We start from the raw sequence: 12,609 nt of genomic DNA on the forward strand, positions 1-12,609 counted from the left end.
TGCAGTTATGTGAGCAAATCAGCAGCGCGACGAGTTCACCGCATTGCATGGGCCCCACCGTAGAGACCAATCAACATTTAGCATACGGAGAGAACCACGTTTTATCAGCCGCAGACGATCACCCAGACTAGTTTTTAATCATATTTAACCCATCTTAAGCTATATTGGATCATCCCGCCTAAGTGGCGCTTACTCCCCTGCTGGCCTTTACCCTTTCGCTCTATTTTCTTGTTTCTGCTCGTCCCCCTCCTTTCTCTCAGAACCCTAGCTTTCGTCTCGCCTGGCTCTCGCCGTCAATGTCTAACCAGATCTATAACTATGGCTCGAGCTTCGGAGGAGGCGGTGGGGCCTCCTCCCTCTACTCGCGTCGCGCCACCAATTCCTACCTCTCCGACGGCGGTTCATCCAGGCTCTCCAGCGTGGACCCATTCGCCGCCGCGGACACGGTCATGTACTCCGATCGGATGTCATCTCTGTATTCGAAGGCGGGAGATGGATCCTTGAGGCTCCACGGCAGTGACATCGCCGGGTTCGGCGCCGCCGGGAGCTTCTCGGCGGCGGGCAAGATCGGCGGAGGCATCGGGACGGCGTCGTCGGCGGCGTTGTACGCGAGTTCGGCTTTGGATCCGTCCGCGATTGGTGGTGCAAAACGGTCTGTGGAAGGTTAGGTTTTCAATGCCCTTGCCCTTGGTTTTGTTGGATCGTTTTTGTGTTGTTTCTAAGAATGTTTTTTTTGAGGCATTGTGAAGTCTGATAGGCTTGTTGGTTTGAGATAACACTCGATGGCAAAAGGCCTATCATCTGGACTTGAATCAAGGAGTGGTGTTTTGGTGGTTATACTCTGGGATGATGCTGAGAGGATCTTTGAGATCGCTCTGAAAGTTTGGATGGTTTGAGATTAGTTTTTCTTTTTTCTTGAATAAGAGGGTTTTGACTACGAACTAGAAATGATGGCAAAAAGGGCTTCGCTGGCCTTATTTAATATCTCAACTAACAATAAGATTTTGTTATTTCACATTGATGGTAAAAGATTCATGATATTTGTTTCTAGGGTTTATTGATCTCATGCTTTTTTCAAGTACCTTTTAGGATTTTGCCTGTTATTTCTAACTCTCTTTGTCATTTGGTATTATCATATTAACTCGCTTTTTTTAAGTATGTTGATTCTCACTAACATGGCCTTTTCTTGAGCTTGCACTGCAAAATTCTTCTGGCCGGTACTCAACTTTTGTTTTGTGAGGATATTCTCAAGTAGCTTCAACAAATCTTCCATTTGTCCTGCTCATATCTGTGAGAGCAATTTTCACATTGTGAAAGGTCGCATTATTAAAAACAAAAACTTTAAATGTGTTCCACAAATTGTTTGTGGCAGATATGGTAAGAATATGTAGACACTGGGAATTATCATAAAAATATTGAAGGAAATATTTATTAGAAAAAAATTGCATTCTAATTAACTTATCCAATAAATGGTGCCAACTGCATCAAGTCACCAGTTGTTAAAAGAAGTTCACAAGGGCAACAGGTTGGTGAATGAAGAGTCAAATTAATGGTGATGGTATTCACATGACTACTAATGATTTGGGGTCTTCCTGGCACATTTTATTGATATTTTCGTGATTGTAAGAAGAGTATTCTCTAAATTATCTGATGTTAATTACGGTAGTCAAATAATATACATATTGTTTAATGAGGTAACATCATGGCTTTTAGGAAATCTGCTGCAGTTCTCAATCAACTAATGGGCTAATTGATTGGGAACTTCGGCAAAAACTTGTTTTTGCTGTTACTTGGTAAAGAAACAGAGTTCTATCAATCATCATATATGTATATGTATGCCCCCTACTCTCAACGCTGCCCCCCCCCCCCCCAACACACACACACACAAAAAAACCCCACCCCAACAAAAAAAAAAAAAAAAAAAGAAAAGAAAAAAGCACTACTTGCCATGAGCATCTGCAGGACTTCTTTGTAGGCAATCGTTTTAGTTTATTGCTCCTGGGGCATGCTTAGTATTGCTTGAAGGAAGTACTTTTTTGACTTTTAAAGTAGAACAAAAAAAAAAAGGATTTCTTTAAAATATAAATGTTTTGTAAGTTTTTTGAAAAGTATTTTTTGTAAGAAAAAGTCAGAAAAGCACTTTTAGGACAAGCTAAAAAGATGGGCTCTGTCTTCTCATTCTCCTGTTATAAAACGGAAGCAACATCAAGCATGCCCTAAGTAGCAGTATCTCATCTTATATATTACTAAGTGAATCTCCATTTCCTCCACCTTTGGATCTTAGGGTCCAAACAAGTATAAGATATTTTGGGCAACTGATGACCCAACCTGAGTACAAAGTCTTCTTACTTAGATTTAATCTGCTTCACATATTTTTTTTATGTAATTTACTATTATTGAAATCCAATTATGTACATACGTAATATGGTTGTTTTGGTTTGTTGGTATTTTATTATGTACAATAACAGTTTGATTACCTAGCTTGTATATTACTATGCTGTGAAACTACTGAATTAGTGTGATCGGTGACTGCACAACTACTAAAGTAGCATGATCAATGACTTTTAGATGGGTTGTTATTCTTTATATTTGAATCATATGTATATAGGACGATTTATTTTGTATCACTGTAGTCAGATCTTCTATGATATTCTGCATTCAGGTTCAGTACTATATTATTTATTTTCAACGTATGATTTTGTAATATAATCTATGTATACAGCAGTTTTATAATTTTTTTTGTATTATCTACATATAGCTCTCTACAATCAGAGCATTCTGGGAAGCCATAACACTATTGGGCAAAGTGATGCTTTATTTTCTTCAAATTCTTTGGTCAAACGCTCTAGACTTGAAACTGCAAGCAATCTTCCTATATATCCACAGCGACCAGGAGAGAAGGACTGTACTCACTATATGTTGACAAGAACATGTAAATTTGGAAATTCCTGCAAGTTCGACCATCCTATTTGGGTTCCTGAGGGTGGAATCCCAGACTGGAAAGAGGTGACCATCTATTAATGCTATTTCTATATAGTGGGTACTAGTTACATGGTTGATTTATTAGTATATAATAACGCCATAAATCATATTTAGTCTTTATTTTACATGGACCAATGCAATTTGGCTATTATTTTACACTATACTGGTAATCAAAAATTTGTCTGATCTTTATTTTATAAATTCTACTATGTTATGATTACAATATTTAAATTTCCAACATATTTTGCTCAAGAGGATACTGCTTAATATACATGAATATACGTATCTATTCGATAACTCATAATGCCTTTTTATAGCATTTTGTGTTGTGTCCTGGAAAGCTAACACTTTCGTAATTATTTTATAGTAACAATTTACTTTCATTCTGGAAAGAGTCTTTCAGGTTATTTTCAGCACCATAATACATAAGTGATAGACTAAATTTTGCTTGAGTAGAGAGTGGGTAGACTCTTAGCATGGGATTTGAACTTCTGTCCATGTCTGTTGTCATAAAATATATCTTGGATCTATTTATTAGTGCTGGCGAGCTTTGAACATCCTTTGCCCATTTGTTTCCTATAGAATACTATTTCATGGATGTATTTAGGAATAACTCTTCCGCATGCAGAATGCAGCCCACTACAAACTTCTAAATCTTTCATCTTAAGATTTTATGGAAGTGATAGGAAGAGATGTGAATCACTTTTTTTCAGAAATAATTCTGGCACAGTCAGGAGCACTCCTTTCCAAAATCATTCCTACGACATTGATTCATACAAGTTAGTGCAGGCTATTAGTTCTCATTTCAAAGCTGAATTTGAGGATATCAGCTTTTGTACTTTTTGGTAGTCATGATGCTCAAAAACTGGGTTAAAGTTTATCCACAAGTTAGCTCAGCTTGAGTTTATTAGCATAGGCACACGCACACACATATATGTTTTTGTGTGTGTGTGTGTAAAGAGCACCACTTGGGTTATCCATCTAGTGCGTAGTTCAGATGGGTTTAAATGTTTGTGTTAGTGGCTTTATATGTATGGTACAGACACAAGTATGAATTTAGAGAAATCATCTTTAGTTGTGAATTAATATTCTATTGGGAGACTTTTGAAAGCATAAAATGTATGCCTTGTTTTGCATTTTCTTGTTTGTGCTTGAAAGGTGGTAACTTGTACTAATATATGTTAGTCAACTCATGAGTTGGTCTGTGAAATGTGATTTGTCGAGTTAGAATTAGGAGACATTCACTATTATTATTCTCAAGTTTTCCATTCAATATCTTAATAACCATTTATATGATAGTATTTGTAATCAAGGTTTGCTGCAAAACCAACCCAACCCAAATTGGTGCAAAATCGGATTGGTTTGCTGGTTTGGTTTAGGACTCGGTCCAAATTGAGCAGAACATTCTACTTGGTATAACTTTGTTTGAGTTGGCCTGAGCCATCACATAAGCAAAAAGGAAGGAGAAGGCATCTTGATGCCTTTCTCCTATCTTTTCTGCTGAGAACATGACGGGAATTGTGGAAGGTGAGGAATATCAGGGGAGAAATTTTTTTGTGGTTTTGAACCCCAATCCAAGCTAAGATCTTACATGTTCCCCTTACAGTTATACCAAAACTTTGTATTTTGGCATGATTTTATGATATGTTGTATTTTGGTCCTGATTATAAATGAGATCTTGACATCTGTGAGTGGCATAGACACTCCATGAGGGACTAGATGTTGGTACATATTTGGTAATTCAATCTATTTGATATTTGCATTTTCAAGATAAAAACTATGAATTGTTAATTTTTGTTTATTATAATTGCATCGATCAAGCAATCATATGATCTTTGGGATCAATAAGAAATCAAGTAACATTGAAACAACCTTAAAATTCATATTTCCAAGATCTCTAAACCTGAAAATAATCATAACAACCAATAAAATAAAAAATAAAAAATGAAAAAATAGTGAATCAATATTGAAATTTTTGTAGTCCAAATGCTGATACGACACGAAACTGTACCATACCAATTCAGTACTGAAATTGCGATACTTGATTATATTTTTCAAGCAATTTCTGTACATTTAAGGAATAGTTTGCTTGTAAGTAGTGGCTGTCCTATGTTTCTATCAAATCAGACTTGCACCCCTATTTATTTTGCATAGATATGATCAAATATGCAATGAATAGCTAATAAATGATATGAAACTCATTGATATTCAATATTTTTTGGTCTAAATAAGTGAAAAGATTCGCAGTACTGTTACATACCACTCTGTATTAGGGGTACCATACCGTATTGATATGGAACTGACACTCGATGTGGGGTGCATACCGAGTGTTGATGTGTTGAACCAACCTTTTGGGTGTACCGACATTGTATTAACATGGTACCGGTTTATGCCAAGATTATGAACCTTGGATGAACCTGTCTAAAGTGGCTCATTTTGCAGTGAGGAAGTTTAATATCACAATTGTCAAGGAAAATGTTCCTCTACTTTTTTTGTGAACAAATAGATAAGTGAAGGTGGTGCAAGAAAAGTTATCTTTGAAAAAGATGCTAAAGATAAACAAAATTCTTATATTTTGGGACGTCTCATTCTTGTCTAAGCAATGCGTTAAGGTTTTAGACATTACTTTCTCAAGAATCATTTCCTAGTCCTTTGTTTTATTTTTCTTTTCTAATGCACCATCTTTTTTCATGAAAGGAACTATTGTTAAAGCCTAGTTTCGTGGACTAGCATGTATCGTTTACTTGAATGCTATTCTAATGTCGAAGAAGAGATGGAAAGAACACCTCATGAACTTTCCTCTATTTGGCAGCTGGAACAAGGACTGGTATGACTATAGACGAGGCTGCCGTTCAGGTGTCATAATTTAAAATTATGATGATATTAAACTATGAAATTTAATTTGTCACTGTATAATGTTTGTACTCCATCAAGTGGATAATGTGTATGGATTGCTAAATATGATGGGGTCATTCACACCTCATCGAAAGTGCCTGGTATTTCTTTTGAAGAATTCAAATCCACTGTGGTCGACATGTTAGGTTTTGCAGACTTTTGCATAATATAATAAGATTCTGGCAGATATGGTAATATACTTATGTTTTATTATATGAGGGGGGCAACCACTTTAAACTACAAGGCTTTTTAGATATTGGAATGCACTGGGTGCATGTACTTTCTATGGAGCTAGAAAGTCTGTTAGGCCTATCTGCTAGAAGCCTTTTTTTGGGATTATGGAAACTAAGAAGTTATACAATATCTAACTATATGTTCCAAGTTGGTCATATTGTTGATAAGATTTTTTTTTTTTTTTTAGGGTTCAGCTGGCTAGTTACTCTCTAATATTATTAATGGCATAATTGAAAGTTGTAGCTCTGAGTATTATATGTCTCATTATGTTACTGTTACAGGTATGTATCACCGGCATGGATCTACAGAAGATGAAAAAAGTGGATATTGATGGCTGTGCATACAAATTTAGAAGCTCTTATTAGATTATATGAATAATCTATATTTCTTATTTAGGTGACATTGTGTAAGCTATAATAAGCCCATGGCCTTGAATTGACCTGGTTTGACTCATTTCATGAAATACTCTGTTGCTACCAGAGTTTTAAAAAAATGCCAGTTTGTGGCTGTGGGGAAGGATGCGTTAGAAAAATATTTGAGTATATGTGGAGAGAGAAAGAGAGTGGGTGTTTAAAAAAATTACTTTTGCATATAAGGGCAGTTTGTTTTAATATTTACTAAAACCAATCTGTATAATATTTACTAAAACTTTTGGAGTTCAGATGTCTATTTGATATCCAAATCTAACAATATTCTACAACTAGAATGAAAGAGCTGGTAAACAATTTGTTCAAGCAATGAGTACTTAGTACTCATTGACAAACAAATTGTAACACCGATGACAGACACTTCTAAATAAATATGTCAAGTCTAAAACAAAACAATATTGTAACATGTCGATAGCATTCAGATTTATGGACCTAACAGCTTCATTAGAACTTCCCATGCCAGATTCCTTCAGACACCAGCATTAGAAACCTGTTTCATGTCCAGATCACATTATTTACCCTATATGTTTAAAGATGACCTCATTTTGTTAGACTGTAGTAAGCCAGGCCAGATTGCCAAATTTTTGAAGAATCTGGGCTATGAGCTCAAATTGCTGCTTTTTTTTTCCAATATTAAACAATAAACAGTATGATCTTCTGTCTCATTTTTAAAAACTTCTTTTTCCTATTTTTTGCAGGTCCCACTTGTCCCAACAAGTGAATCTCTTCCTGAGAGGCCAGGAGAACCTGAATGTCCTGTAAGGAGTTTGATTTATTCATATCCTTTTTGTTTGTGTTGCTTGTTCCATGAAGCCCTCTGTTTTTTTGTGTATAATTTGCATTATTGTTCCTGTGATATCTAGTATTACATGAAGACTCAAAAATGTAAATTTGGATCACGATGTAAGTTCAACCATCCGAAGGACATATTAAATGCATCTGCTGGTGAAGTCGGTGGAGAGGTAGGCTCCTGGTTTCTGCTTCATGCACCTACTGGTTTTCCATCCACCCCTACCCTCTTCCTCTTTCTTCTTTCTCCAAATTTATTTTATGGAACTGCAGGGGCCTGATAACTCAGTGTTACCAGAGAGGCCATCAGAGCCATTTTGTTCGGTGAGCTGTTCAGTTTTTTTGCATTCCTTTGTGGGATTACTTGTTTTCTTCTTGATGTAAACTTAAAATATTTTGCAGTTCTATATGAAGACTGGGAAATGTAAGTTTGGTCCAAATTGTAAATTTCATCATCCAAAGGATCTTCAGATACCACCAAATGGAGAAGATACTGGTAACACAGGGCAGGTGGAATCTGAGAAGGATGATGGTGCCGCAGGAGATCCAAAGCCAGCAAATGGGCATGTTCCAATCACCCCCGCTCTGTTGCATAATTCAAAGGGACTTCCTATACGACCGGTAAAATCATATAAATGTTTGTTGGCATTTGTCTGGTCATGTTAACATGTAAAGAAACTAATGATTCAAAACTGGCAGTTCCCTTATGGCCTTATCACATAGAATTAATTTTGAAGGAGTTTGTTTGGGATTCTATATAGCAATTGAAATTGCTTGCTTTTTTTTCTGAGAAAAAAGAGGGCGTTATGGCCCGTCCTGCTACCTGGATGTAGGTGAGATTTAATCCCACGTCATTGGGTACCACAACTCAATGACTTGATTAACAAAATTGTTTGCTTGTTTGGTCATAGCATTGCAGGCAACTATGTGATATCTGAATATTGTCTGAGCTCAGATGTTTTATATTCTGTTTATCTGGCAATTAGAAAATTTCTTCATATACCATCATTGTTCTGCTTTGCATCTCAGTAATTTCAGCAAAGAGATTTCTAGAAATGATTGCTATGTAATCCCAGTAATACGAGTCAGTTGATTTGCTTAACTAATTAAGATTAACTGTTTTTGACATGCATGCAGTAAATTACATTTGCTTAAGTAATTAAGATCAACTGTTTTTGATATGCATGCAGCAAATTACATTGTTTTACATCTTTTATTGTAGGGTGAAACAGATTGTCCATTTTACCTCAAAACTGGCAGGTAAAACTTTCTGCAGGATTACAAGTTTGACCGTTTAAGTCCCATTCTTTGTCTATGGTATTTAGGCATATTTCACAACCTTACTTTCTCTTTGTTATTCAGCTGCAAATATGGTGCTACTTGCCGATACAACCACCCTGACAGAAGTTGTATGTTATTTGTAGTTAATTGTTGCATGCATGTTGCTTTCTGGATTCAAAATGTTACTGAATTTTCAACATTTATCTTTATACCTTTTAATAGCAGTCATTTGGATGGGTGTCTTATGCAGCAATTAATCCACCATTGGCATCTGCTTTAGGTCAAGCTGTTATACCTTCTCCAGCAACTAATTTGCCTTTTGGAGTATTAAATCCAGCTGCTAGCCTTTTACAGAATATAAATCTGCAGTCAGCCCAAGCATCAGTAAGATAATGAAATAGAATAGCTATCATGATGATGATTAAATAGTGTTTTTGGATGCACTGTTATATGCCAAATTGCATATAATTAGCAGGTGTGCTTATACCCCTTTTGCTGATGCAGCTTGGAGTAGTTCCTACAATCTATCCGCAAAGGCCTGGAGAAATTGAATGTGATGTATGTTATCAATAGCCTCCTTTTCATGCTGGTCTACTTACTGCATCAAAGAGCCCATTTGACATTAGGACCAATTACAAGTGTAGCCAAGAATTTGTCTTTATATGCTGGTCTATTTATGGGATACTGATTTCTAAATTATCAATATGTTACTGAGATCCACATGCAACCATATCAGATGCTTTGGAGTATCTGCTACTTGTACGTCCCATGTTTATGTGCCCATATGTATAGCCATACACTGACTATTAGCAATAGCATTTTAACCTGTCTTAGCTATAACATAATATTTGTTGTCATGTTGGACAAAATCAAGTAGTAAACTCCTTGATAGTGCTTACAGCATAAGATTTTTCTCATCTTATTCAGATGGCTTTTCTATTTCATAGTATATAATGTCATTTTAGGATTCGACTACCTTGACCTTGTTCATCAAACCAGTAATCCTTCTGTGCCCATATTTATGTTGTCATGAGTTTCTCCCCCTCCTCCCTCCCTCTCTCTCATGCTTGTTTTGATAGCCATGTTAATATAACTAAGTCTCAAGGATGCCTGTTTGCTAAAACATTTTGATAATTGTTGTTTACAATTGAGGATGCAGTTCTATATGAAGACTGGACAATGCAAGTTTGGAGAAAGATGTAAATTTCACCATCCTATTGACCGGTCAGCACCGTCATCAGATGTAAAGCAGTCTCTTCAACAGAATGTCAAGCTTACCCTTGCAGGGCTGCCAAGGAGAGAGGTAACATGCCAAAACCATTTTACATTTGTTTAATAAGTTGTCTTTTGTTCATGGGATTAGAAGTTAATCCACTTAGGGTCCATTCTTTTGTGGGTAAAAATTTTATCTGGGAATCTATATTTTTCTATGTAAATATTTTCTAGGTAATATTTAGACGGGAAAATAATTTACTCATGTCCTTTAATGTATGGGAAAGTGGTTTTGAAATTTGTTACCTATATTCTTTTATGTTACTATTTTTCTAGGTAAGTTACTAAAATTTATCTATATTTCCCATAATATCCTTTATACTTTTTAAGTTTGGAGAAAGTGGATGACTAAGTTATTGAATATTGAATGATGGAGGCATTGGAAATCAAGATGGGGTATTTTAGGAGTAAAATTAAATAGCTATTTTACGGATCGAGGGGAAAATAAATTAGCCACCTCCTAAGTGGGTAAGATTTACCTTCCATTTCATGAGTAAATGTTATCCATGGAAAGTAATTTATCCATCTTGAAAAACGTGAGAAGATGGGTAAGTTGGTCAATAGGAAAGTTGACCAACATTCTCTTAATCATTGTATAAGTCTTTTTTCATGTTGATTCTGCCCATCGATTTTTTTCATGATGTGGTCTAATTTGGTACTTACGGTTTGTTTCAGCTTGCATGTCCTTTATGAATTTAAATGATCTGAATTCTGTTGTTTATTGTATCTGTATATGTGAGGATCCCTGATTTTGCATATTTTTAAGTACACTGCTGGGAGAATATAAGGCATATCATTATTGAATTTCTCACTGGCGCCACCCTTATACCTCACTTGGATCTCCAATGTAAATATTATTGCACCACCCAAGCTGGTACTTCTGAGTTGCTGTATATACAGTCCTGTCTTTTTGGCTGGAGCTGTGGGACACGGTAGTGAGTACTTGAATCAAGTTTTGGATGTCAAAATGGATATTTCTTTAGCTGTTGATCCAAAAAGTAGACTTACCCTGAAAGCCCGGTTATAAAAAGTCTGTTCACAGTCCGCTGCTGGGCTTCCATATTGGAGATTATGTACTCTATTGGATCATAATTTTGCTTTATCTAGCATTACCTAGAGCAAAATAGTTATTTCTCATCTTCCTAAAATTGACAGGATACAATGAAATTTGTTCAGCTATTGAAAGACCATAAGGTATCTCTGGCAATACCAAATCCAACCTCCAGGATGCCTCTCCATGTGTGCATTTATGAATTATTCATGTTGACTTTGTACAACTATTTCCATCTTATACTAACACACTCCACTTTGTCCAATCCTTGCTCTAAGAAAGAGAATAAGTGCACTTACCATAACTGGAAGTGTATATATCCAATTGCATTGACAATAAAATGAAAAACCTCAATCAAATTGGTGGCTCACATCCATGTATGCTACCTGTCACATGCATTGCATATGCTAGACTAGTTACATCCTAATGGTTCATCGAGTGCAAACATTGCAGCACTGTTGCAGAACTCTAATTTCATGTTCTGGTGTTGTTTATGCGTGAAAAAGAATGCCGTATGGTATTTTTTTGATACAGTTATTTGTTCTAATTGAAGTAATATTTTATCCTACGTGGTGAAAATCATATTAAAAAATCATATAGGAGTAGAAATTCATCAATGGCTCCTCAATGGTCCAGCTACATATTCAATTTAAGGTATGCAATACATTACCAAACCATGCGGTATTAAGCATACCATATCATATCGGTTCGGTGCCGGTATGCAGCATGGGGGCATACCGACACTGGGTATGCTGAACTTGCCCCCATACCGAGTGTACCGACACAACCGAGGTGGGGTACCTTGATTTAATACATTACAAGTTCCACTGTGAGATACAAATACTGTTCTGTAGAGAGGCATCGTTTTTTGTTATCGTTTGCAGTAACCCACATACTGTTAAAATAGCGAGGAGTTTAAACCACTAATCAAGAAACCACTGTTACTGCAGGGTGCTGTTATCTGTTCCTTCTACATGAAGACAGGCACATGCAAATTTGGTGCAACATGCAAGTTCGACCACCCACCCCCGGGAGAGGCCATAGCAATGGCAACTGGAAGTGGGACTGCAACTGGTGTCTCTGCTACTGACGGTGGGGAGAACAAGGCTGCTGCTGCACTGGCTGAGGGACTGCAGTAAGAGGACAATTTCCACATTGTGTGTGAGGGTAAACTTTTCCTTTGGGCGTCACTAGGTTTTAAGGATTGTCACATATTGAAGACAATGACTGCTTTGCTTGATTGTCTGATGAACTTGATTTACCTGCTGGCTGTTTTCAACCAGTATTCCTGCTTGATCGTTATAGTGTTGAGAGTGTCAATATTGGAGCATTAAAAGTCCAACTCATTCGTACTTGGAAGGCATGCAGCAAAACAATCCGTTCATCCTTTGCAGCTTCAGAAAGTTCATCCAAGAAAAACTTAATGCAACATATAACTCAGTGGTAATTGATGATTAAGAGTGTGAACGAAGAAGGCATTCAGCAAAACAATGTGGTAAATGATGAGAGGGCATAAATATAAGGTAACATATAAGTGGTCTGTCGTCAAAAAGTTCATCTAAGAAAACAATTGTATGGTGTCAAATCCTTTGCAGCTTGCATAAGTTTGCATAAATTGGAGGCGTCTCTGCATTTGCAGGGACTGGGAAGAAGCTGAAATGGAGCTTTGAAGATAAT

At 36.5% G+C, this 12,609-nt stretch overlaps 1 protein-coding gene across 2 annotated transcripts; it reads left to right on the top strand.

Annotated features, from left to right (window-relative positions):
* The first annotated feature begins 177 nt into the window (after nucleotides 1-177).
* On the top strand, nucleotides 178-12,234 carry LOC105047583 (zinc finger CCCH domain-containing protein 8). Of its 2 annotated transcripts, none has more exons than XM_010926568.4 (12): nucleotides 178-663; nucleotides 2,759-3,006; nucleotides 7,238-7,297; nucleotides 7,403-7,501; nucleotides 7,602-7,652; nucleotides 7,731-7,949; nucleotides 8,551-8,588; nucleotides 8,691-8,737; nucleotides 8,860-8,993; nucleotides 9,114-9,167; nucleotides 9,769-9,912; nucleotides 11,883-12,234. In XM_010926568.4, the coding sequence occupies exons 1-12, from the start codon at nucleotides 297-299 to the stop codon at nucleotides 12,069-12,071; spliced, it is 1,650 nt and encodes a 549-aa protein (XP_010924870.1). In that variant the 5' UTR covers nucleotides 178-296; the 3' UTR covers nucleotides 12,072-12,234. The 2 variants fall into 2 exon arrangements, with proteins under 2 accessions (XP_010924870.1, XP_010924871.1); XM_010926569.4 differs by having other exon boundaries at nucleotides 8,890-8,993.
* Nucleotides 12,235-12,609: the final 375 nt, after the last annotated feature.

The sequence above is a fragment of the Elaeis guineensis genome, chromosome 6, assembly GCF_000442705.2.
Source record: "Elaeis guineensis isolate ETL-2024a chromosome 6, EG11, whole genome shotgun sequence".
NCBI classification, from domain to species: Eukaryota; Viridiplantae; Streptophyta; class Magnoliopsida; order Arecales; family Arecaceae; genus Elaeis; species Elaeis guineensis.

Excerpts from the sequence above, each read along its gene's own strand:
- LOC105047583 (XM_010926568.4), top strand. The coding sequence starts at position 297 with ATGTCTAACCAGATCTATAACTATGGCTCGAGCTTCGGAGGAGGCGGT. Across the intron at positions 7,653-7,730 it reads CATCAGAGCCATTTTGTTCG|TTCTATATGAAGACTGGGAA; the intron begins GTGAGCTGTTCA and ends AATATTTTGCAG. Across the intron at positions 8,994-9,113 it reads TGCAGTCAGCCCAAGCATCA|CTTGGAGTAGTTCCTACAAT; the intron begins GTAAGATAATGA and ends TTGCTGATGCAG.